The sequence below is a fragment of the Furipterus horrens genome, unplaced genomic scaffold (assembly GCF_987537825.1).
Source record: "Furipterus horrens unplaced genomic scaffold, mFurHor1.1.pri manual_scaffold_8, whole genome shotgun sequence".
NCBI lineage: Eukaryota > Metazoa > Chordata > Mammalia > Chiroptera > Furipteridae > Furipterus > Furipterus horrens.
Genome location: NW_028327178.1, coordinates 31,012,949 through 31,040,271, shown reverse-complemented (window position 1 = coordinate 31,040,271; position 27,323 = coordinate 31,012,949). Strand labels below are relative to the sequence as shown.

The 27,323-nt window shown below is 35.9% G+C and overlaps 1 protein-coding gene and 1 non-coding gene across 3 annotated transcripts in view; one reads left to right on the top strand and one right to left on the bottom strand.

Moving 5' to 3' along the window:
- The window catches only part of RNF125 (ring finger protein 125), a 30,681-nt gene extending 10,913 nt beyond the window's left edge, over positions 1 to 19,768 (top strand). Inside the window, exons 2-6 of one of the 2 annotated variants that reach the window (XM_090285673.1) lie at positions 2,115 to 2,268; positions 5,359 to 5,453; positions 7,817 to 7,907; positions 16,183 to 16,290; positions 19,085 to 19,768. In XM_090285673.1, the coding sequence (XP_090141799.1) occupies positions 2,115 to 2,268; positions 5,359 to 5,453; positions 7,817 to 7,907; positions 16,183 to 16,290; positions 19,085 to 19,171 (535 nt within the window). In that variant the 3' untranslated portion in view covers positions 19,172 to 19,768. Of the gene's footprint in view, positions 1 to 2,114; positions 2,269 to 5,358; positions 5,454 to 7,816; positions 7,908 to 16,182; positions 16,291 to 17,324; positions 18,280 to 19,084 lie in introns of those variants that run through there. The other variant, XM_090285674.1, reaches the window with a different exon arrangement.
- Positions 19,769 to 26,534: 6,766 nt separating this feature from the next.
- LOC150002683 (U6 spliceosomal RNA) lies at positions 26,535 to 26,641 on the bottom strand. Its single transcript, XR_016512828.1, has one exon. It is a non-coding gene; the product is annotated as a U6 spliceosomal RNA (small nuclear RNA).
- Between the last annotated feature and the right edge of the window lie 682 nt (positions 26,642 to 27,323).

The following is a 27,323-nucleotide window of genomic DNA, read 5'->3' as shown; positions in this document are numbered from 1 at the left end:
ATTGGCATAAATCTCAAATACATTGTAAGAAAAGGGGGAAGACTTTTGGTTGTTCTTAAATTGTGTAAACAAATAAGTCACAGCAGAACCATAGGTGTTGTATTAAAAATGTTAATTATGACTTGAGCATTTGGACCATTTGTAATAAATACCTTTCAAAGCCTACATTTTGAGAGCCAATTCTTAGAGACTCAAAGAAAAGCAAGTTGTGCTTTAGAACTTAAAATTAGTCGTCTGAGGCAGAGGAAAGTAAAATAAAGCAGAGGACTTAGGTCTCTGGACTCCAACAAAGGTATCGCTTTTTCTAACTGGGCCAGCTGTGGTGACAGAAAGAAAGGTTACTGAATTTTGAGTCAGAAAACTCCAGCTTAAGACAAATCAATTTCAGGTACTTTGTATAGATGTGGCCTTGCAGAAGTAACTTAATCTCTATGTACCTCACTTTCTCATCTATAAATGGAAATAATCTTTCTTAAGGGTTTGTGACGGTTAAATGAATTAAGATATTTTATTTTATCTTAGTTGTTTCTTTACATTTTATTTTTTAAATTATAAGAGAAAGTTTATTTAGAAAGTTAGAGGTGGTAAGAGTGAGCGGGCTGGACTGTGTAGGCTCAGGAAACCAGTTACAGAAGCAAAAGAAGGGAGGGCCCTTGGAGTTTAGGAGAGAGAAAAGCCTCAGGGGAAGGAGAGAGGGAAGGGAAAGGAAAGGCGTGGGCATATTCCTGAGAGGGAGAAAGCCCTTGAATTAAGGTATTTTTAAAAGTGTTTTAACGATTTGTATTTTAAAACAGTGTATCAAGTTTGAAATTGTATTAAAATAAAGTTACCAAAGAACAATAATAACAAAAACACCTAGGAAGAAAAGTCTAGAAACCTAGGCAAATCTGGGTTCTAATTAAAGAGCAGGATAGTCCCATTGAGTTGTTCGTGAATCTGTCTTTATGTCACTCTGTTTAGTATTCATCTTTCAGAGAGAGTATTCACTTAGTCTGGCCTACTTCAGGTGCTCTTGTCTACAGCAGAGGGTGGTGAGCACCTATTTAAAAAAAAAAATTATTGATTTATTTCAGGGAGAGAGAGAGAGAGAGACATCAATTTGTTGTTCCACTTACTGATGTATTCATTGGTTGATTCTTTTATGTGCCCTGACCAGGGATTGAACCTGCAACCATAGCATATGGGGACAGTCCTCTAACCAACTGAGCTACCTGGCCAGGGCTGGTGGGCACCTTAACCGAGGTCCCACCAGATTGTATCAAGAGGTATAGCTCCTGCAGAAAAAAATCAGGATGCTATTGAAAGAAAAAGGGGAAATGGATGTGGGCAGGCATAAACATTAAGCAAATGCCTCAAGCACCATGCAAATGTCAGCACCTCTGTGTGTTAATAAGAATTTTTTTTTTTAAATAACAAATCAGAAGAAGTACTTTTAAGAATCAATAATAGCTGGTAGAATTGAGTATTCAGTTTGTGAAATTTCTTTGCACTGTGTACTTACTACATATATGAACTTTTCAGTATGTGTAGTATACTTACATTTTTAAAAGCTTAATAACTTTTCCCAAGTATTAGTACTCCCACATAGATGTTACATGCTGAGTACTTTTAGGAGCCATCAGATCATGCTAATATGTATAATCTACCTAAATGCTCATTTTTACTTCCATGTGTACTTTGCCTTCAACAGCAACCATAAATGGGCCAAGATATTCTGTGAATTCAGTTGATTAAAGTTTTGTTCTAATCTTTAAATAAACCAGAGAATTTATCATTCCAAAAAATTTTAGGTAAAGTAGGATTAAAGGAAAGAAAGAATACAGTGCATATCCTTTGGGTTATCATTTTAACTCCAATTATAGGAATACTACGTAGTTCACTCCTTTGTCTGTGTTCTTTTGTTTAAATGTGTGCGGTGCATGTGGTGAGAACACGTGACCACAGAGAGGTTTTAATGGAGGAAGGTAAGAGACTGACCAGTGCAGGATGCAAATAGACCTTTAATTTAGTAGTACAGCGTACAAAGTGTCATTAAAATACAATTCACACAAATGAACTCGTAGTGGTGGCTTCGCTATAAGGAAAGTTACGCATCCTTGGTTTGTTTCGGGTAGATTCTGCCGTTCCTGTATTGCTACCAGTCTGAAGAACAATAAGTGGACCTGTCCTTACTGCCGGGCCTATCTTCCTTCAGAAGGAGTTCCAGCGACGGATGTAGCCAAAAGAATGAAATCAGAGTACCAGAACTGCACTGAGTGCGACACCCTGGTAAGGGACCCTGTCTGTGCTCATGGTTACCAGCTTGGACCGCTGAGGAAATTGTTATGCTGCTAATCATTTCATCTATGCTTTTGACCTTATCCTACCCCGACTTCCTAAAGTTTATTGTCTCATCCTTTCTCCCATTTCGTTTGTGCACACTGTAGGAAAAGGGTCACCTGATTCCTACCATCACCAAATTTTTCAAACAAATGCTTTCATTGACCACCTCTATTTCCTCTCTTCCCATGACTCCCATAACCTCCTATTATGTGGCCTCCATTCCTGCTACTCTTGCAGCCCACCAATGAGTAACTTTATTATCAAATCCAGTGGCATAATTGCACCTGTGTTCTTCTGGGCTTTGCAGTATTTATATCTCTTGATCACTTCCTACTTGTTGCTGTTTCATCCTTTGATACATGGTTAGATCATGTGAAGTCTTGGAGGCCACACCAAAGATTCTATCTAGACTTTATCTCAAATGCAGTAGTGAGTCATCAAAAAAGTGTAAGGTTTTGATCAGGTTTATATTTTTAGGATATTACTTTAGCATGTGTGGGAGGGAGGGGGGAAAAGCAGGACTAGTGAAGCCAACTAGGTGGCTATAAGGATGGACCAGGTAAGGAAGCTGGATTAGGGTGATAGAATTAAGTATGAAATAAGAAGTTTTTCAAGGTGTATTTAGGAGAGAGAATCAAAGGAAATGGTAATTGACTGCGTGTGGGGTGAGTGAGAGTGAAGTGCCAGAAATGCCTGCAAGGTTTCTGAGTAGGTGAAGGTTTTAAAATGGGGGTCAGGTTTGGAGAAGAATTCACAGAGTGAAATTTTAGATATGTTAAAATTTGAACTGCTAAGTAGGGGATATTTAGATATACCAGTCTAGAGCTCAAAAGGAAGATGATGTATTGAAAATCTAAACTTCTTCAGAGAATCCTTCTTGATTGTTAACCTAAGTTATAGCCTGTTATATTTTCTCTTAGCCCTCTGTATTCCCTTTATAGCACTTATCACAAGTTGCAATTATGCTTTCCTGGTCTTTTAATTTAATATCAGTTATCCCCACCAGATTTAAGCACCATGAAGGTAAAAACTATCTGTTTTATTGGCAACTGTGTACACAGCACTTTGAAAAGTGACTGGCACATAGTAAGTGCTTAATTCATTTTTGATTTTTTACATATATTTACATAAGACTCAGTAATCTATTCATGGCTGCCTGACTACAGATTTATGCATGGTCTTTGGAGTCAGACTTCCTGGGATCAACCACTAGTTCTCTCACTTATTCTTTGTGATTTTGGGCAAGTTATTAATCTAAGTTTTTGTTTACCTCTGGAAAATAAGGAAAATGGCAGTGTTTGTGTCAAAGGATGGTTTTAAAGGTAAATGATAAAACATAAGGCTTTTAGCATGGTCTCAAACAGGAAATGTTCAAAATCAGTAGATTTTTACGTTAATCATAGTAGACTATTGTTTATTTTTACCTTGATATTTTTGTCATCATATAAAATTTAACATGGACAAAATCAAATGTGGGATATTATTTTATCATCCAGTTGTTTATCCCACCTTTGCTGTCTGCCAGAAACAAGAACATTCTCTCAATTATCCTGGATGGACATCCCTTTCCTTTTTTCAGCCTCTGCGCCCCACCCCCATTTCTGATTATTCCCCAATATTTTGCATATTTCTTGTATCCATCTCTTCCATTTTATGTTATTTGTCTTGCCAGGAATACTGCTGTTCCTTGTAGAACCATTTTATACTCTACTTATTCTGGAGAGTCCAGGCTAGAACGCCATTCCATGAGGCCTGGCTTTCATATTCCAGTCCCCAGTACCAAACAGTTTCCTCTCCACTTGTCTCCATATCTTCTTTCTCTTCCATTAGATTAGAAGCACCTTGACAGCAAATACAGTAGCTTATGCTTCTTCTGTCATCTCTTACAATGTCTTATATAATTTTGTCTCCAGAGTAGCCCTGTATGAATTTATGAATTCCTTTGTCAGTATATTGCCCTCAGATTGCTAATTTATGTGAGGAATGCTCTGTTGATAAGAAATACAAAGAGGAAGAAAGAAACTTAACATAAGTAGTGAAGAGATGAGAGAGCGTTAATGGGCCAAGTTGGGTGTTAAAGATTGTATAACATTCTGTTTCAGTCCTAGTTTTTACATCTTTTAGATCGATATTTGTAAAGCAAGGGTTTGCTTTTATTTTTGGTCTTTTGTTAAGCAATTATAACCGTTTCCTTGACGTGATAGATTTCAAGTTTGAGGTTTAACTTCCGTAGCTTGGGCAGAATGAAGCAGAGTGCGTTGGCCACCTTACCACAGCTGTAAAAGCTTCCTTTAGCACAAGATCTTATCAGAGTTTCTAATGAAACATTGAGTAGAATATGTGTTATTTAGCAACAGATCCCTCATGGTTAGGATCTCTGAATGTATATCTGGAGGAACAAGGGCTCTTTATTTGGCCTTGATAAAAATGGACTGCAAGAGCTGTCTTTCATGTGTGTTCTTAATGGGGCCATTAAGTATACTGTGTATTGTGAATTCATGTGATGCTACTAGATATGTTACAAAATCATGGTATTTATATCTTTCCCAGAGGCACAGAGTTTCTTTTTACTTACTCTGGACATTTCTAAAATCCATCCATTTATTCTTCTTATTTCTCTTTGTTTTCCTTTTTTTCTCTTTTTTCCCTTTTCCTTCCTCTTTTTCTCTTTTTCCTCTCCCCTTTTTCTTTCTGACCCCCTTCTTTCCATCATCAATTTAGGCAATATCATCCCCAAAATGTAAATTTGAGTTAATATATGCCTTTCCACTTTAAAGAAGATGTGCTTTCTAGAAGAACCAAATTTAAGAACTCAACATTTGGGTCTTTAAAGTATTAGGGAACATTTAAAATTAGTGTTTTTCTTGATAATGCCTTAACTTCATTGTACTGTTGTCATGAATGCTTCCTTTTAAAGTCAGCTGACCCCACGTTATGACCTTCTTTGAAACAATGAAAGTAATAAAGCTGAGTCACATAAGACTTCATTGAGCCCCCTTTCAACAGTGAGTTTATTTTGAATTTGCTTTTGTATAGGTTTGCCTCAGCGAAATGAGGGCACACATAAGAACTTGTCAGAAGTACATAGATAAATATGGACCACTACAAGAACTCGGGGAGACAGCAACAAGGTTTGTTTCATTAAAATATAGTTCAGTGCTAAATTTGATATGCCTATAAAGAATTGAATGCTGAACCTAATGCAATATAATATTGAATGTAAGCTGTAATTGAAAATTTTTTAAATATTATGTTACAGAAAAGCAAAAATAAAATTTAATGGGCTAGAAAATTGAACATTTTTATTGTGAAAATATGCATGTAGTTATGTGTAGGCTTTTAACCATACCACCTATTATTGGTAATCATTTGTTAATAAAAATAATTATGAAAGAATTTTGCTCTCTCCACTTTAAAAACATTGCATGGAGGGAACCAAACAAACACTGGAGAAATTAGGGAAACTTCCTTAGAAAAGTTTGTATTAAGGAAGGTCCAAAAACAGAGTGCAGAACTGTTCATTTATGCTAAGCTCTGTTTTCTGACTAATAGGGTACTGAAGTAGATCATGATGAAGAGGCTTTTCATCTTTACTTTTCCACCACCGCTGCTCAGTTCCCCAGTTCACTCTCTCTCATTTTGTTAGTCTCTCCTTAGAAAGTAGGAAGTTATATCTCTGTATATATTCTAACAAGAAAGTATGGCCATCCTGAATTCTGTACTTTTGGGGACTGGAAGATGGATGGAGGAGCCTAGGAGGTGTAATGGAGGATATTGATCATTAACTGTTTTTTTCCTTTAAAAACAGAAAAGAAATCAGGGTCATTATTTTCCTGATAGCCAGAATAATTCCAAAGTTGGGAGTTCCGCTCTACTAAATAAATGATTTGTGTTCTCACATGTAGGTTGATGGCTTTGAAGCCATTACATCTGCTTATAAATCAATTGGCTAATAGTGATATTCAGTAGGAGTGTGATTTCTTTTTCTTTCCTGAAGAAAAATATTAGGTCTGCTTATTTTAAGAAAATACATTCAAAATATAGCTTATACTTTTTAACCTAGAAATCTAAATCATTGCTCCATTCCTTTTGTTTTACTAGAGATTGCTTTGAAAATATACCTGTTTTATAGGATTAGTTTTATACCATGACATTATAAATTTTAAATGAGTATTTTAGTTCTAAGCAGAGTATGGGTTCTGTTAAATTGGACACAAGGAACAACAGAAAGGACAGATAACAAATGGCCTGAGAAAGTATGTGTATTTGATTGTAAGGTTGATAGGCTTTATGAAAACTTAAAAATATATGAAAGCTAATTTAAAGCCCAATTTCTTCTGCTAGTTAGAATTAAATAATAAAGAATTAAAATAACAGAAAACGAGAAGGGTTGGTGATTAATCATATTTACAAGATAGATTAGTATTTGCATCTAAGGTAGAAATCTTTGCTTTATAGAACTTACTACATGATCCAAATTTTAAAAAAATTTTTAAGTAAGACGTTGTCTAGAGTACAACTCTTGGGGAGTAGGAAGTTACTTTTGTAGTGGAAAGTGAGCAAAAAATTTCAAGCTCCATATTATCCCTAAGAATTCAAGGCACTGTCCAATAGAAATAGATGCAGAAGACATAATGTAATTAAATTTTTTCTAATAGCCACACTAAAAGAGTAAAAAGAAACAGGTGAAATCAATTTTTGATACATTTTATTTAACCCAAATATAGCCAGAATATTGTCATTTCAACATGTAGTCAATATACAAATTTTTGAGATATTTTACATTTTTTAATATTAAGCCTTTGAATATTAGTGTATATTTTACACTTCAACATATCTCAGTTTGCACTAGCAATATTTCAAATGCACAACAGACACATATGGCTAATGGCTACCATATTGGACAGCACAGATATAAGGGACAAATGCTCCTAGGTGTAAGGACTTCACAGGATAGTTGTAGGTCATTTTTCATTCTTCTCTGGATATTAATTATGTGAGTTGACACTTGCAATTATACAGGTAGGTTTACAGTTGTGAGTATGCGAAACAGAATTTATTCTTGCATTATTACGTATTAATTGTATTATTCTCCTTACAAACAACTGTAAACCTACTTTTGCCCCACCCTGTATATGTTAGAGCTGGAGGACAAATAACACCGAAACCAAAATTAGGAAAGGGAGGATGTAAAAGTGATAGAAAAAGTAACCCAGGGACAGGTGTGTGGACTGATCCTCAATTTCTCAGTTAATGAGTGCTTCAAGTGTACTCTGTTTCTCTACCTAGTCCCCATAAGGATACACATTTGCATCTCTCATGAGAAAAAATTTAGGCACCAAGACCATTATGAGGATAGAAAAAAATATCAAATCAGAAAGAACAAGGACTGGAAACTAGATCTACCTAAATTCTGTTTTTTACCTCTAGTTAAGTGACTACTATATAATTTGCCAGCAGTTTTAGTAATATTTGTATTCTATGCAATTTCCAGGTGTGTATGTCCATTTTGTCAGAAGGAATTGGATGAACACAGCTTGCTGGATCATTGTATTACTCATCATAGATCAGAAAGGAGACCTGTGGTAATTATTTTATATATTACTGTAATATCTAAACTCAATACACATTAGAAAATTTATTTGAAAGGCTTCTGTTTATAAATATATTATAAAAGATAATTTGTCAAGGTTATGCTAATTCTGTGACATTAACAATATATGAAAGTGTTGAATTAAAACTGATAAGAATTACTAACGTGCAATCACTCATTCATTTATGAAATTAGACAAAATTTTGTCTTACAGATAATCATGGACATGATCAACTAAGAAAACCCAAAATGCACAGTTAAGATCTAACTTTAGTGTATTAACCATGATCATGTCTTAGGTTAAAAATATTTTTTAATAGTGCAAATAAGTTGTCATGAAAATACACTAGAAAAGAAAAGTAGCAAGTCATATAAAATAAGACAAACAAAAAAAGAAAAGTAGAAAGTCATTCATCTTCATTAATCAATTTATTATTTTATTTCATAGTCTTGCACATTAAGTATACCTGTTGCTCTTCATTTCCTAGATTCATAGTGAATACTGTCTTTTTTCTTTTCAACCTGGCATTTCAATTCTACTTTGCAGTGTGGCTTTTATAATTTTTATTTTTGTTTAGTTGTAAGATGAAGCAGGTTGCCAATGGGTATATCATCATTTACTTAGCCATTTTACTATTTTTGAACACCTGAATTATTGCCAATTTTTAGAATTTTAATTTATATTTTTATACATTTAAAAGTCTCCTTTTATTGAATTTTTAAATTTTTTTTAAAACAATAAAAAATAACAATTCCTCCCTCTCGGACTTAAGACCCTTTATAATCTTATAAAGGACAATGGGCAAAGGTCTCATGCTCCTCTAGCTGCTTTAAGCTGGACATGGTCGTATTCCTACCTACGCTTGGGTGCAGAAATCCCTAATAAGAGTGGGGGTGTGGAGGGGAGGGTGGCCTTCCCACATGGGGAAGGATCGTGCAGACTCCAGGTCGTATGGCTGTCCTTGGACAACAGCGTGCTTGGTTTAACAGTCTGGCATCCTTGTTGTATTCTGGGGCAACAGATTTGGCAACAGGGTTAAAAGGCATCATTCAATCCATAACCACTAGAAGACAAAAGGCAGGGATTAATTTTTCAATGTCCCACATTAGGGGGAAAAAAAGACTTCTTTGGAGGAAGGTGTGCAAAGCACGTCACACTTGTCCAAAACCCTTTTGCCCACCACACTTAGTTTGGACTGAGGGGAATATTTTAGGTTTCCCCCTCTCAGACCTCTGGGCCCTTTCTGTTCAAGCCATTAGGATAGAAAAGAGAAACCAGTTTAAAATTTTTTTTAAAAACATAATTTATTTATTTATTTATTTTATTTTTAGAGAGAGGGGAAAGGAGAAAGAGAGGGAGAGAAATATCACTGTGTGGTTGCCTCTCACTCGTGCCCCCAACTGGCGACCTGACGTGCAACCTAGTTATGTGCCCTGACTGGGAATCAAACCAGAGACACTTGGCTTGCAGGTTGACGCTCAATCCACTGAGTCACAGCAGCCAGGTGATGAGAAACCAGTTTTAAAGTGAAGCCCACAGACCACCCCATGCTTCACCAACCCAGTCACTTAGCTCAGCCAAACCATTGAGTCTCAGGAGGCAGCAATGCAGGCAGGATTAAGTGGGGCCTATACGTACAGGCAATCACTCAGGTAATGAGCTCATAGGCTTATGCCCTTTGGAAACAGAGCACACGTTAATTTACGGAACATAACCCACAAACCAGTCTCTAAATCTGCAAGACTGTCTTATTGGGAAGACATCCAGTTGCAAGACATTTGACATTCTTCCTGCCTGTAAAGTAAGCATCTTTGATGATGTCACAGACCTAGTTTAACTTTGAAATGAAAACAAACTTTAAATGAAAATAAACTTTAAATATAGTTAGCTGCACTACTTTATGGTCTACCACTGAGCATTGTGATTTTCTTTAAATCATGATTTTTCTCCTTAAGATTACCCTCCTTGTCATTAAAGGGACTACATTAAGTCCAGTTTTAATTTATGCTGTTTGTTTGCATGAACACAACAAGAGCAGCAAATGGTCTTTAGTTCTGCTTTGCTGGAACTTACACAAGGAACCCTTAGGGCGACCTTCAGTCTGCCCTTCAGGGCACAGAAGCTGAGCCACATACCTACCATTCAGCCTTGCCTGTAAACACCTGTCTTTTCCAAGTCCTTCAGGTTTTCCATTGTACCTTAAGGTCCTTTCTAGCCATCTTTCAGGAAAGCAGCCTTCGTTCCTTCCCTGGAAAGATTGCCATGAATCACACAACCAACCAAGGTACCAGGCCTTTTGGATTTTTTTTCCTAGAAAGGCATTTCTTAGATTGATATTTCTGGGACCAACAGTGGCAGACTTTTTAATAACTCTTGAAATATTCTTATAAAATACATTCCAAAAAGTTCGAGTCAGTTTATTTTTTTACATCAGCAATTTATGAGTAAACCACTTTTACCTTAACCTAGCCAAGATATTATACATTTTTTAAAAATTACCCACACTTAACAGATACAAAATTATATCTTGAAGATTTTTTTGAATTTTAGTTTAGGTTTATATTTTATATGTATGTTTCTATGTATATGTGTGTGTATATGTATGTATACATACATATGATATATATATACACATAAATACGTGTATATGTGTCATCTGTATATATATGACTTTTTTGTTTTTTTTTAATTTGGGTTTTAGGTGTTGTTTTTTTCCCCCATAAAATCCTTTCAGGAAGTGGATGAGATTGAAACACAAGTATATTAGATAGATAGATGATAAATAGATACAGAGATAGATACAGATAGTCCTCACAACAATCCTGTGAGATAGGTGTGTGATTATTATCCCCATTTTACAAAAGATAAACTAGAGAGATTCAGTAAGTCTTACGGGTCACACAGCTGGCAGGTAGGAGAGCCACAGTTTAAACACAGTTTGGCTCTAGGGCCTGCATGGTGAACTCCTTTGCAAGCAAACTCATGAGAAAGCCACACAACACAGTCAAAGGTATATATTATTAATTCTAATGGCCTAGGCATTTTGGTTCTTGAAATGGCTAACTAGGAGCTTGACACGGTGTTGGGGGAGCAGGGGAGATTGTCATGGCTTTTCCTGCTCGAGTTGCTCTGAGGTAGGAGCTGGACTAAGGGTTTTATAATAGGCCCTTGGGGAGCTACAGGAAATTGGAAAAAAACATTAGGTGGCATGAAATGGCTGTCATTTACTGAGTTCTGCATGTGTGTTGTCTCCTCCTAGCAACCTTATTAAGAAGGTGTTATTGCCTTGGCCAGTATGGGCTCAAGCTCAGTTGGTTGGAGTGTCCTCCCATAACCAAAGGGTGTGAGTTTGATTCTGGTCAGGACGCAATTGGGTGTGAACCATCCCCAGTCCTGGTGCTTCCGGAGGCAACCAGTCGATGGCTTTTCTCTCCCATTCGATATGTCTCTTTCTCCCTTCCTCTCTCTCTAAAGGCAATGAAAAAAATGTCCTCAGGTGAGGATAAAAAAAGAAGGTGTTATTGACATAACCTGAGCCTTGACCAGTAGTGTCCAGGGTGCTGCTGTCGCTGGAGGACCACCAGGTGCTCTGGACCGTGGGCTTCATCATAATGGCAGTCAGGGGCAGGCCACGTACCAGCACATACATTTGTACTATGTACCCGCTCCAGCAGAAATCCAGCCTGCATGCTCCTAAATTTGGCCACTGAAGGGGGTACATGGAAGCTGAGTCTTCCATAATTAGGTCATTGAAGAAAGCCCACCTAATAACAGAAATAAACCAGGGATGAGATCAGATTGCTGATGGAATTTAGTAGTTATAAACCTAGGCTTTGGAGGAGAAAAGCTTTGGTACAAATTCTGGCAAATCACATTAACCTCTCTGCCTCTGTTTCATCATTTGCAAAATGGGGATGATAATATAATGATGCCTTTTTCACAGGGTAGTGATAAATGAGTCAGGCATATAAACTAAGGACTCTTTTGTCATATGATATTCATCCCATAAATGAAAGAGAGTGGAGGGGATAATGGTGGGTTATTACCACCTTTGGAACTATGTATAAAATATATAGAGATTTCTCAGAGGAAGCCTTATATTCTCACAGTTGGGGAACCCAAGCTAGGAGGAATTGGGGAGGTCAAGTGGTAAAATTTTACCACAAGACCTGGGCGTTTTATGGCCTTGAGGCAGGAGCAGATTATTCAGATCTGTGGTTCTGTAATACACTGGAGCCATCTAGAGATGGTTCCTGGAACAGAAGACCTTTAGGTTTCCTATGTTAGTGTTTAATCCTTGAGTGAAAGCCTGATACTGTACTCGTGTCACTCTGAAGGATCTAGAGCCATGAGGAGTAAGATGTGTGCTGAGGTTATGAAAAGGCTGGAGGTGGATACAAGAACATAGCTGAAGTTCATGTGGTTGGGGATCCCCAGTGGGAACCCATGGTTGAAACACACTTGTAGAAGTGCTGGGAAAGCAGGGCTGCGTCTGAAACTGATTCTGGGTTGGTGGAGAAGCTAGCAAGGAATTACTGCTTTGTATGACTGGATTGCTTGTTTTGACTGCAGATAAAATCAGTGACGTCATTGAACATGGTATAAGAAGTTTCATAGCAGTTAGAAACTTGGACTGGTGATTCTACCTTCCAGAAATAATTAGATAATTCAGAGATCAAATCATAAGCAACTAATCTCTTTTTGAGTTACTCAAAGCTGGAGTGGTAGGCTAAGAACATTGGGGAACTTGGACTTTTCTCATATGTAGCCATAAAAGGCAACAGCTCCTTTTTGTCATACAATAAATATATTCTGCCATGTTTAATTTTTTGAAAAATTTTATCAGTGGCATTTAGACTCAAAGGAGGCAAATGACCTACACAGCATGCTTCAGACTGGATTAAGAGACCACTTGAGAGAAATTTGGTATTTTGTCTGGTAAAAGGAAGATATTTTAGCAAGAACCATACTTTTTGGTTATTCTCCCTGCAAGAGTGCTGTTTCTTTCACTGCTTGGCTCTTATTTATCTTTTAGAACTCATCCTAAATCTTACTTCCTCAGGAAGCCCCTTCAGTATCCAGATTAGTTTTGTTTGGTTTTTTCTTTTCTCTCCTCTTTTTTTCTTATTTACCACAGTTTGTAATTGCATCTTCATTTCATGTCTGTCTCCCTCTAAATTATTAGGTTTACAAAGTCATGGAACTTAACTCCTTTGTTCAACACCCCACGTCCAGCTCTTGGCTGACATCCTGGTACATAATAGGATATAGTGATATAAAGAAATAGGATATTAAAGAAAAGTCTAATTCCATTCACCCAGGTTCAAAGGTTCTGGTAGTCTTTTATGTTCTTCGATGGAAGGGACAAGACTTCGTTGCTTTGGAACATAAACTGTGGTGTCTGTAACCTGAACTATTAATCTTTTTGTTTGTTTGTTTGTTTGTTTTAATAATTGTGCCAATTAAATTTTTTATTTATTCATTTTAGAAAGAGAGGGGAAGAGAGAGAGGGAAAGAGCACAAGAGAAACATCGATTTGTTGTTGTTGTTATTTATGCTTTCATTGGTTGGTTTTTATATGTGCCCTGAAGGGATTGAACCCACAACCTTGGTGTATCGGGATAGCACTGTAACCAACTGAGCTACATGGCCAGGGCCCTGAACTACTTATCTCTACAGCAATTTATTTTTTTGAGTAGTATCTGCAACTTAACTGGACAGTAAGGGAGTATGTGTATAAATGTTTTGCAAGCAAGAAAATTTTTCATTAGATTTGCTTTTGAGCTCCTACCTTGATTCTGATTATGTATTTATCTGTGATTATTTTCAGTGCATATCTTTTTTCTTCCGTTCTTGGATTCAGTAGTCTTTAATTTATTTCCCCAAATGGCATTTGTCATCACAGGGAAAGTGTTTTGTAATTGGCTGAGTTGCTGTGGAGGTTAATGTAAACTACAGGTAGAGCTGACGGTCCATGTCATAGATATTCCAAAGGATTGGATCCTTTGCTCTTGAGATGCTTGTATCATGACTGTACTGTTATCCTTGTACCCTGAGAATTCATACTCAGATCTCAGGTCTTGACAGAAAAATGACTCATTAAGGGTCATTGCTATTAGATGACATATAAGGACCATACTTGGCAACTGAAATCCCTCAACAGTAAAATATGATGCGTGACACCTATGCTTTTAGAACCTAAGAAGAGGGTACCAGAAAAAAAAAAAAATTCTCCCATCCAATTGTCCTGTTCTTTGCAAATCACTCATGCACACACTTTAGAAAGAGATTTCAACTTTTACGGTATAAAATATACCTCAGTCACAGGGTTTCAAGGGTTTTAAGGACCTGTACTGAGAAAGATATTCTTTATGGGATCCCCTCTAACAGTACAAGAATGGGGGGAAAGCAAGGTTTGAGGAACTGGAAGGTTGACTCTCCCCATCAGTTGTGTTCTCTCAGTGTTATTGCCCTTATTCTTAAGGGGATACAGGAGGGGTGTCATTTTGAGAAAGCTGATAAGGGCCAGTTCAGACTGGGATTGAGACTGGATGGTTTGGCTCCATGTATCCATGGAGCAGCATCACATCCATTCTGTGTCTTTGGTATTTGGCATGAGGGATTTTGGAAAATGTGTCCTAATGTATCCACATTAGATGCTAACGTCTAGTACATTGATGATCCAAGGTCATATGTTCCTATCAGATTTTTGTACGTTTTACAGATTCTCAGAAGCCTTTACATTGGCTATTCTCAACCTTTTCTCTGTCCCAGCACATCTAAAGGATATGATGGTGAACTAAATCATTCTGAATTTAGTAACAGTGATTTTTGAAGGTGGCCAAGAAATCTCCTCGGGAGAAAAGGTGATTGTATCAGAATTGAAAGGAAGAAGTAGAGTTGAAAAAGGACTTGCATCTGACTCTATGTGTATCAACTTCACATGTCCTCTTCTTCCCCTATCCTTAGCTGGCCCAGTTGCTCTGTTATAGGAACAGGTGTGAAGTAGAAGACTTTTTTCTTTCCTTTTAGGATTTCCCTGCTTTTACCACAGATTCCTCTGCCTGTATTGTTCCTCCTTTGGCATGACTGACTCATTGCTCAAGACTCACTCAGTTGATTCCTTTTCTGATTTCCTAGGCAAAATTAATGATTCCCTTTTCAGGTCTTGAACAGTTGCGTCTTCATATCTTGAATTCAGTACTTGCTGTGCTGTACTAAAAGTATCAGCGTAAGTAAAAGTTATAGTAACAATTTATTATTTGTGCCAAGGACTGAGCTAATACAATTACTGAGCTTCATAATGTTACATAATGCACTACTTTAAATCTACCATGGGCCCTGCAAAAACAGAGATAATTCTTGTTTTTATAGGTTGAAAAGATATTAATGGCTATTAAATTAGGAAAATACATATAATAACTGATGTTGGTGTGTTATAATCTATATTGCCAGTAGCAATAAAAAACTTTAAAGCAATAGGTATTATGAACCATAAATGTTCATAACCTTAGACTACAAATCTCCATTTCTTGTCATTTATCTGAAGAAAGTAATTTCCCCAAAGATAAACACTATAGATAATGTCATTTGTAATAATAAAATATCCACATACAAAAAAACTTATTTCAAGAAGTAGGAACTTAATTAAGTACATTACAGTACATTTACTAACTGTAATATTGTTTAATTAATCACTTGATAAATATGAAAATAATAGCTACACAATTATACAATTATAAGAAATGCATATAAGAATAAATGCAATTTGTTTAATGTTGCCTTACTGTTTATGCAATTTTAAAACATGATACTGAAGTATGGCCTATAGATTCATCAAGTTAAAATTCACTTTATGGAATGGTTAATTTTTTCATTAAATTTATTGAAGTGACATTGGTTAATAAGATTATATAGGTTTCAAGTATAGGTTTCTATGATACATGATCTGTATAATGTATTGCGTGCCTGCGACCTGAAGTCAAATCGTCTTCTGTCACGATGTATTTGACCCCCTTTATTCTTTACTACCTCCCTCCCCACTTCCCTCTGGTAATCACCATACTGTTTTCTCTGTCTATGAGTTTCAGTTTTATATCCCACATATGAGTGAAGTCACGTGGTTGTTACCTTTTTCTGACTGACTTATTTTGGTTAGCATAATATTCCAGGGTCCATCTATGTTGTCATAAGTGGCAGTATTTAATTCTGACATTAATGACTACTTTAAATTCTTCCTTGAACTCTTGGTCTTGTATATTTCCAGTTCTGCCCACTTTGCCGTTTAACACCTAATGAGAATCCAAACAGCTTCAATGGCAGTTTAATAAGACATCTGCAAGTCAGTCACACTCTGTTTTATGACGATTTCATAGTAAGTACATATTTTTCCTTTTACATTGTCTTTATGCTGTCTATGTTAAGCTTACCTTTTTAATCTAAGTAGAGAAAATAAGGGAGGAAATTGTGTATACAGCCAAAGTGTTAAGTATTAGCATCAAGTAAGAAATCATAAAAATGTAGTGTTTTATAAATTTGGGTATTAAAATTAAAGTAGTTATTTACCTTAGACAAAATTATTTGCTTTGTGATCTATATAATTATCCATTGTATAAAGAGCCAGTTTACCTTCAGATTATTTTAGTTTCTACTCTGCTCCCTCCTTATGTAGTTATAATTTTTATGAACTTGAAAAGTTATATAGCTGAGATGAAATCACATCAATAATGAAATGACTCAGTTTACTCTACACCCAGTTGCGTTTATAGTACATTGAATAGCTATTAAGAGATATGACATTATCAGTGTAGTAAGACACATAGGCATTATTTTCCATTTAAAATTTATAGAGCACAAAACTCACTTATTGAACTTTTTTAAACTTAAAAAATTTATTATGAAAAATATTAAACTTACATAGAAGTAGATAGAAAGAATATTATAATAAATCCCCATACAACCATCACCTACCCATCAGTAACTGACAACTCATGTCCAATCTCATTGTATTTAAGATTTTTCATAATACAAGAAAAGTTAGGCATTGTATGAATAGTCTTAATACTTATACTGTATTTCCCATAATCAGAAATGAGACTAACAAGCAAAAAGTTAACATAACCTTTGTTGTACTTTGGTCCATGTGTTTGCCATGTGATGGTAATGTATTGTCTTCTGAGTCCCTTTTAGCCTATTACGGGGGAAATCACCAAAGCCATGTTCTGAAACAATATTTTATTGTTGACTTTTATATAAATACATGAAATGTTAATGGCTAATTCTAATTTGCATATAATTTCTCTTGACTTTGTTTTTTATGCTATTTCAAGATAGAATTTAATAATTGTTAAAGGCTGTCATTTGAAAATTTTCTCTTTGCTTTCTGATCTGTGTGCTGTAACTATCCAGATTCAACACAAGGAACAACGTAGGCTCTGACCTGGATTTAAGTAACAGTTCTGTCACAACTATGTAACCTTGGGCAGACCGTTCAACCTTTGACCATTTTTTTGTTGATTTGTTAAGTGAAGGGAGTAAAAGCACCTACTCCCCAAAGCTTTTGAGGTTAAATGAGATAACGCATGTAAAGTGATTTGCACAATGTGGGCATGGATGTTAGGCAAGTTAGCGATAGGGGGAGAATAAATGGGATATAAGGAATACTTGAAGAATGAAACAAACTACCACAGAGGATTTATAGCCTCTGCTCCATCTCTCAAATAATGTCATCTGACCCCTAAACTACACAAGGCCTCAACAGAACCTGGTCTGTGTGTTCTCATTTTTCATAGCACATAGGGCTTCCTCTTTCTTTTAACTCCATAAGATAGTCTAAAAGCCAGGTTGAGGGGGATAATGGTGGAAAGAAGGGGAAGGGACTGGTCAAAGAACATGTATGAATGACCCATGGACACGGACAACAGTGTGGGAATTGACTTTGGAAGTGGGGGATGGGATGGGCGGAGGAGTGCGAAGGAGGAAAAATTGGGACAACTGTAATACAATAACAATTTAAAAAATGGTTTAAAAAAAAAGCCAGGTCGATTCCATTACCTGTTCTGGCTGTGCACATTCAGTTCATTTGTAATATCCTTCAGAGTACAAATTCAGGGTTCATTAGGGTAAAGTCACTTTGATGAGAATACTTTTCATCCATTCAAAACCATATTCTTGGATATGGAAGTGAGATTGAAACAGTGTTCTTTGTTTTGATTTTTTTGTTTTGTTTGTTTGTTTCCCGAGCTACCAAGTACTATGGTAGGCATTTTGTGTGTATTATTATCTCATTTTATTCCTTGCAGTGACTTCTGTCACAGAAGTACTGTGTTGTTATCCTCATTTAGGTATGAAATATCTGAAGCTCAAATGTTAATAAATTGTCTAAGAAACAGCCAGCATCGAGTCCCAGAGCTTATGCTCTTCTATTCTTTATGGCTCTCCTTTGGATTTTATTTGTCTTTATGGTTTTATGTTTCAGAATGGATTTCAACAGAAATTTTATGTTTTTGTCTTTTCTCTTCTCTTGTCTTGTCTTCTCTTGTCTTGTCTTCTTTTCTCTTCTCTCTCTCTTCCCTCTCTCCCTCCCTTCCTCCCTCTCTCCTTTCCTTCCTTCCTTTCCTCCTTCCTTCCTTCCTTCTTTCTTTCTTTTAGCTTTTAGTGTTTTGAGAAAGAGGAGATGGGTTACAAAAGTTTTTGTTTTGTTTACAGAATGTGCTGACTTAATGTTTTGAATGCCATTTTGACCATAGGAAAGCAAAGAGAGTTTTTTTTCAACAGTTTTCAGATAGATATTCAGTAGTACCACTGGTGAATCATGTGGAAATGTCTTAACTTTACTCCATATTACATGTTTATGTGGGACCTAGCTCTCTGACCAGTATTTGTAATGTTGACCAAAAACTACTCATTAGATCAGATTTTAAAAAGTTTAAATTTCAAATCAAGACTATTCTACTATGACAATAACTAGTTAATTTGTAGGCAGTAAAATGAAGTAGAAAATGCACTGGCCCCAAAGCCAAAGTCCTAGGTTCTCTGACAGTTTTTTGTGGAAGTTCTGACAGGTCATTAGACTCAAGGCTTTAGTTTCCTGCAAAAATGAGGAAGTACAATGACCCTTCTCTTTCAGTTTGTGATTGTATGTTTCTAATTATTTTTCTTAATTGTAGGATTTTAATATAATTGAGGAAGCTCTTATTCGAAGGGTATTAGACCGGTCACTTCTGGAATATGTGAATCACTCAAACACCACATAATGTTATTAAAAGGAAAAGAAAGCAAACCATACAATTGCACCATTTGTTCAGATGCTGCTTGAACAGTTGGAGGGAAATTGTCGTGTTTGATGGGAAAAATCATACAACAGTTATATGTTTGTCCATGTTTGTTGTTATATGGCATTTTAAAACTGCTTTCATTTTGATGGTTTAAATCTGTTCCCCATTTCTGGGTTTCTTAGATACTTGACAACAAAAAAGAGTATCCATTAGCCATTAATATATGAAAGAGAACACAAGGTTGGGATTTTTGGGTGAAGGATCTTTATTTGCCAATTGGATGATACTGTGTGTAATGCTATGTATTAATAAACACCATCATGGTTGGGCAAGAGAACTAATCTATGTTCTATATAAAAAGATGAAAGGTGAAACATGTTTCACGGAAATATAAAATCTCTCTCAATGCTCATGTTCTAATCACTAATAGAATAACATGAATAACCTAGTATGGTAGGAGAGGAAAATTTTAGATGTCAACAAAGTCCATTTAACCAAATTGTATAGCATAATGTAACAAAATTAATTTCATGTTAGGAATGTATGCTTAATTCTTTTACTTTTTATAACTGTACACATAAGAATTTAATATTATATTTTTCAAATGTTTGTAGTTTATTATTTAGAAATATTTCTATAATGTAGGCAATTTCTTAAGAATCATCAGCTGATAGTTACAGTAGAAGTATTCATTTCCATAATTTTTAGTGGAAAGCCCAAAGGGCTTTGATGTTACTTCTCTTTTACCCTTTAGAAAAATTATAAAATAAAAGATAAATACTGAAAACCAAACCAGAAACATATAGCTCATTACATTATGATAGGGAAACACTCTTTTAGAACTCTGCCACCCACTTTGGATGGCCTCTGTGTGTCCTGTCACACAGTTCACAACCTTCTTCATCAACCCCACGAAAGTAACCACTATGTTGATTTCAATAGTTATCACTTTCTTGCATTTCTTTAGTATTTTATTACCCAAATGTGTATCTCTACGCACTATTTTTTTTTATCTAATCCACTTAAAATCATTATTAGATATATCTTTTACATTCCTTTTTCATCTACATGTTCCTCCTTTCTTTTTCTTAAAATTTACCTGTTGAAGAACCTGGTCTTATGATTTACAGAGTTTCTCACAATCTGTACTAGTATTACTGACTGCAGACTCATGGCACAATTTGGCATGTTCCTCTGTCTCTGGATATTGTCACAGCGATCCGGAGGTGTGAGCAGACTTTGGCAAGATTATAGGGTATGATGTATTCTTTTATCAGAGGGCATGTAAATGTCTGCTTCTCTCTTTTTGTGTCATCAGTTAAAATTGATACTCAGTGCTTACGTAGATCCATTGATTTATTGTGGGTTGGAGAATCTTCCTGTCATTTCTTTTTTGTTTATTACTTGGAACAGTTTTGTAAAGAGATATTTCCCCACATCTATGATTTTGTTAACCAGTGGTAATGTTCATATAGAAAAGGGAAAACAAATATTTGAATTTTTCCCTTTATTTTCCAATTTTCAAGATAACAAACTTGTTTCCTATCATCTTATGGTGATCACTATTTTAAAATATTGTGAACTAACAAATGAATTCAAACATATTTCATAGACTTTAATCCATTTTAAATATTACCTTATTAAAACTCAGATTGTCCCATCTTTAGCCATTGGGTGCCCATCAAGTTGTTTCTGGGTCCTTTTATACTTCTCTAGCAATCTTTAATAGCTTCCTTGCTGTCTCATATGACAAAATATTCTAGGCTAAACTTGTGTGTTTCATGCCCCAGACCTGGAATTGGCCGTTTCACTAAGAAGCCTGGTCATTTTCAGTGAGAAATGGTATTTCAAAACTAAGTGGGGCTGTTATGCTCATCGCAACTAAATTTGCCATTGTTTTGGGGAGAAAGATAAGAAATATCTTTGTCTTTTAAAGATAAAATGCTTCATGAGTTTATTTTGATACTTATTAATCAAATTGAGTATTACAGGGTTTTTACCTGATCCTTTTTGTTTCAACTGTATCTCCATTTTTCTATACTGAGAATCTTGGTTTCCAAGATATAGTCCACGACAGAATTAGAATATCCACAGATACTCATTTCTTTATCTACCTTACACATGCAACAGTCTCAGAATAACAGTACTAATACAACCACCACCAATATTTAATCAAAACAATTAAACATTTTTTATTTGCTCTCCATTCTCCCCTATTTTTTTAAAGTTGTACTTATATTAACATTTTCACAATGTGTTGGTCCCCCTCTGTCCTCCATTTAGTCTTAGTTCTTCAAGTAACTATGTTTAGTGCTTGCCACCAGTCCTTGATAGCTCTGACTGTTTTTTATATCTGATTCTTTAATGATGAGTCCAGAAAATAGAATAATGTTTCCATCTGGAAAATAAGCTATGAAGACTGTTTAAAATGTTATTTGGCTGCAGTTAGTTTTTAAATTGTAATTATTTATAAACTTTTTGTTTTTTACTCACAATCATGGTGCCCAAAATATCTATAATAAACTATTCATTACTTCTTAAAAGTCTTACTTATTATTCTGCCTTCCACTACAAGATAATTAGAAAAATGTAAAGCTGATGACGTTAGAAGGTTTTATTTCCTCCTATTCAGATACTGATTTCACAACTGTGAACAAGTAACAACAGACTTTTAGTTTCACAACCTTCCTCCAATTTGGGTGGATTATCCAATAAAGCAAAACCTGTTGGACAAGTGCAGGAGAGTAACTTCTCAGAGGTAATCATCAGACTGAAAATCTAGTCCCTGAAAAATAAAAGAAATATATTTCTGAGCGTTAGTACTAACAATCCAGAAAATAAATGTTCGTTAATTTAGAGCAATACAAAAGGCATCTTTAAATCTGTGAAACTTGAGAAAACTTTAGAACTTTAAATATCATATTTTAAGTAAAGCTTTAAGTCACCTACCACTGTTGACCTCAGTGCAGCAATTCTACATCTTGCCTAGATTCCTCGTTTGATAATTTTGTCACCTACAGGAAAAATTAGGTGCTGGACGCCGGAATTATTTTGAGTTCTAAAATGGTCAAGTGCAAATATTCATTCAAATATTCATTGTTTCACTGTGCCTTTAACTTATGATAAAAAAAGAACTTAAAATTCATTGTTTAAAAAAATGAAAACTAATATCTGAAGTTATTAACTACTAATGAAAATTTTCACTTTGTTAATAGTGCCTCAAGATGCATCTTTTTCAAGGCCTTGTAAGGGAAATCTGATTCACATGTTATTCTTCAAAAGCTAAATTCTTCTAACCCTACAAAAACCTATAGAGATTGTCCTTTCATGTATTCTTTCATCCACGTTTTTATAACATAGGTTGAAAGTTGGATTGTGAATCTGTGAATCTATGGTAAAGATAGTTTCTGATCAGATCTCCTAAGACACCCTGTCTCCAACAATGTTGCTTCATTACTTTTACTGGGTGCTAAGTGTCTTTCATTTTAATCCAGTTATTGAATGTTCATTATATAATTTGTACCTTTAAGCATTGAAGTTGTTTTAAAAAGTCATTAAGAGATCGATTCTTTTCTTATTCAACTGCAAAAAGAAATCTGTATAATGGTCAGAATTCAAAATGTACAGTTCTTTTTTCCTTCTGTAAATACGTATTGTGAGAAATAAAGAATGGCAGGACCATTGCTTTCATTAAAATATCTATTGTGTCTATTCTTAAATATTGATCTTGTAATTTTTTTGCACACAGCAAATAAGCTTTAAAAATTGTCATCATTCAGCAATATTTATCACAAAAATACACCTTCATGTTGGCCTCTCAGGGGACATTTGGTAATATCAAGAGACGTTTTCTGTAGTCATAACTGGGCTTGTTATTGGCCAGGGATGTGAGTAGAGGACAAAGATACTGCTCAACATTCTACAATGCGCAGGACAGCCCCCTCACAACAAAGAATTACCATGTCCCAAATGTCAACAATGCTGAGGTTTAGTGACCCTGATTTAGGCCAAAGTAATGCCTATCACCATGGAGTTATTCGTTCTGCTTCCAAAGGGCTTCATTGAAATTTAAAAGGTAAAATGTAGATGAACTCCATGTCCAACTCTGCTGAATATTGATGCATACTAAGTTTTAGGTGGCTGTAACTGTCATGTGTACTCCAGAGTATGCTCAAACATAGGAAAGCTTTTTAGATTTTTCATAAGAGGTACAGGTCAGAACACAAGTATTGTTCACATGAACTATGATGAGTGACATCCTGAAAGATAAAGGGGACCAGGATGAGTTGGGAAGGCTTACTGTTGTCACCTAGACTATTTTAGTGAAGTAAATAAGACAAAATATTAAAAGAGGGGCACGTATACCTGAGGACCTTGAGGCTAAGAAAAACTTGTTTTTATCTTATTACTGGAAAATCACCTGGTATTTTAATCCTGCAGGTTTCAGAGAAAGCCACACACAGGTCTTGAGTAAGGCTAATCATTGCCCACAAAGCAACCATGTAAGAGGCTCAGTAAGGGTGACCCATAAGGAGAGATTGGTCAAGATAGATTAGGTCATGCTGGGGTTATAAAAAACTCCAAATCCCAGCACTCAGCTAAGGTATACTGTGGATCCTGGCTATACTCCAGGCAGCTGTTCTCTAACCTCAGAATTACAGATTACTTTGACCTCATAGCATATGTCACCATGTGCTTCTTCAGACTCCCCTCATCACAACAGGCTAAAGAAGTGGTTGGTTACACAGGTAACACAGGCCCCATCTCCAGATACCGTCATATTGGGGATTAGGGTTTCAACATATGAACTTTGGAGGAACACAAACATTCAGTCTATTAATAACATGTTAGTTGAATAGAAAAATGAATGGCTGACAAATGGATCAGACTATTCACATTAGATCCTCTGCATATTCTTTTCTCACTAGCAAAGTCCACATGGGGAGCAAAATTATAATAAAAAGAGCAGCACTATGTCTAAATTTGCTAATTATTGTTTCCCCAGAACTTAGCGCAGTACTATGCACCTACAGGCACTCAATAAATACCTGATGAATAAATTAGTGAATAAATTGTAGTTTGGGAAGCATAGACAAGATGTTCTTAATGTATAGTCTTCAAGCCGGAGATGCATCTCTTCTCTTTAGAGATACACGTGTCAAGTGAACTAAACTACCAAGCAACTTCTTTCCTTAGAGTTCTAAACCAAAGATTCCATCCAGTGGTATAACCCTTAAGGGATAAGCAGCATTAATTTGCCTTCATTCAGTAATATTAGAGGTATGGTGCTAATTCGGAAGAATGCTGTACTTTATATATAATAGTTGCTGAGTTTAATTTGCTCAAGATTATGTAATGTAGTAATGTGTTACATAGTTAACCTAGGTAGCCAAATAAACTTAGTTAACCCTAGTAAACAGATAAAATGAAGAAAATCTTTAGTTCTTATTTCCACTATATTTTGATACATCTCTAAGTGTATTTCACTTTTTCCTTTTGACACATTCATAATAATGTATGCAAGAAGGCCAAAGTCTTACATGTAAACTCATACTGTCCTTTGCCAGTATTTCAAGGGTGTGTTGTACAGAAGTTTCACCCTTGAGGCATTCTGATTTTAAAATTACCTTAAAGAGAAAAACAATAATTTTCTAACTAAAAAAAAAAAAAAAACAAAAGTAGTCAAATTCCTAAGGACGGAAAATAAAATGGTGGATGCCAGGGGCCAGTAAGAGGGAGAAAAAGGGAGTTAAGTTTTTCCATAGACATAGAGTTTCAGTTCTGCAAGAGGGCGAAGTTCTAGAGACATGTTGCAAAGTTAGTGTTCTGCTTTGGTATACTCTTAAAAAGTTAAAATGGTAATTTTTAAGTTATATTTTTACCACAATAAACAAACAAACAAAATTGGTATGTGGGTAAACCAAATACCATGGTGTATATATATTCCTATGCCACTTAGTTTGGAAACTTAAAATTGTTGGTGAAATTTAGGAAAGAAGTGTTATCTTACTGGCAAACCCTTGAGATTTCAAAAATAAATTATTTAAATATAGAGACTAAACAACTCTCCTCCCTGTTGCTATTTTTTCTGCCCACTGGTCTTTCTCAAGACTTCTGTTGATGTTGAAGGCACACAGCTTTGTTTGCTTCCTTTTTTTCTCCAGATGCAGTCGTTGTACATTCTCATAATTATTTGAGTCACCAATCTGGGTTGCTTTCACTTAATTTAAAGGGTTTTGAAGAAACTCCTAGGAGAGAAAGCAGTTCTTATTGTTGGTATTGTTTTTCACACTGAATACCTTGATCTCAAGCAATTTAGCATTTGGGGGCCACCAGAAGAGAAGAGTTTGCCTGAGAATAATGTCAACCCAAGCAAAACAGAGCCATGCAAAAGTGAGAAACTAAAGCCTGATATATTTTGCGCCTCTGGTTTCAAACATGCGTTATCTTAGTTTCCCACTGGAATGATGTGAGCTGGAGAAATCTCTATTGTATTTCTATCACCTGCAACTGCCCCCCAAATTTACGAATGTGGGTTCCATGCAATATCTCTGAATCCTTAAAATTCATTTACCCCCTTATTCAAGTTTGGCTCTGTAATTTATACCTGAGAGTCTTAAGTGATATATAAGATCAATACCAGAAGTGGGATTATGACTTTAGATCATAAGAGAAAATGGAGAAGTAGCTTAGCTGTGGCTAGTTTGGGGGTGTGGGGCAGTAAAGATTCCTGCACTGTGGGATAAGAACTTAAGCTGTTGTACGTAGATGTAAGGCTCAAGGCATATGATCGTGGAGGCTTTAGAGGCATAATGTCAACAATGGGTCAGTATCAATATGTCAGTTTTTAATCTATTCTTTCTCAAGTCTAAACTTAAATCCTTTCTTGCTTCTTGTGTGAAAATGAATCTGGGTCCTTTAAATATTTTTCCTTTGCCAGCTGGCACAATACTAAGACTTGCCAGTAGAGGACACTAGAGAGAAATTGCAGGAGGAAAAGGGTTTTGTTCCCTGTAGCTCACCGGCCAGCCCCAGCTTCTGCAGTGCCCTGTGGCCAGCAGCCCCCTGCATACATTAGCGTCCTCCAGCCTCCCTCTGCATGGTACTGTAGCAGAATATCTCCCATGAGATACTTCTTTGTGAACAAATAGTTTTCCCTGGGACCCTAGAGGACAGATTTCCAGTAATTTCTGACAGCATGGCACCACTGTAACTTCTCTGCCATCCAGTGAGCCACAGCTGGGACCTCTCCAGCAAGGTCTGAATCTTATCTTGAGTGGTGGTGGTAGTGGTAGAGCCCTACTTTGGAAACTCTATTTCAACCCTATATTCCTTTAAAAAAAAAAAAAAAAAACACTTCACGAATTTGCATGTGATCCTTGCATAAGGGCCATACTAATCTTCTCTATAGTGTTCGAATTTTAGTATAGAGAGTGAGCACTCAACCCTATATTCTTTAGATTTCTCTATTTCTTATGCCAATGTATTAGAGTTAAAATTATTTATATTAAACTTTCTCGGTTCAAGTTACTGTGTGTGTTCACATTTCTCTTTCCTGATTTGACCCAGACTGATAAATCAGATGTTGATTTTTCCTCAGTACCAATAAGAAATTTGCATGCTCCCATCAAGATTTTCCTGGATGTGAGTAGAGAAGAAGAAGAGTCAAGAATTTAGAATGCTGAGGTCCAAATCAAGTAAGTAATCATTTGCTGGACTGAGGTGCAGAAGTTCTCTGATTCACTTCCCTTTCTGTGTATAAACTTGAAATGCTGGCAGAAAATGTGAGGTCCTGGGAAGGAATTAATAGAGGGTTTGGAGTATTCTGGCTCCGTGAGCCACAACCCTGTGTTGCTGGCTCCCTTCCTAACAAACAGAATGGCCCTGCCCCTGCAATAGACACTGAACTAGAATTCAGTTTGGGGATGAGTGATATTATGCCAGCCAATGTTCTTCATGCACCTTGTCCTGAGAAAAAGTTTGTCAAAAAGGGAAAACTGGGTATGTGTTGTCTCCAGAGTTCCTGCTGACAACCAGAAAATCTATGTGTAGCCCCATCTTGGATTTTCAATTTAACAGCCCTGCTAACATAACAAAGCTTTTGTGTTTACATTTAGGAAGTTCTCCTAAA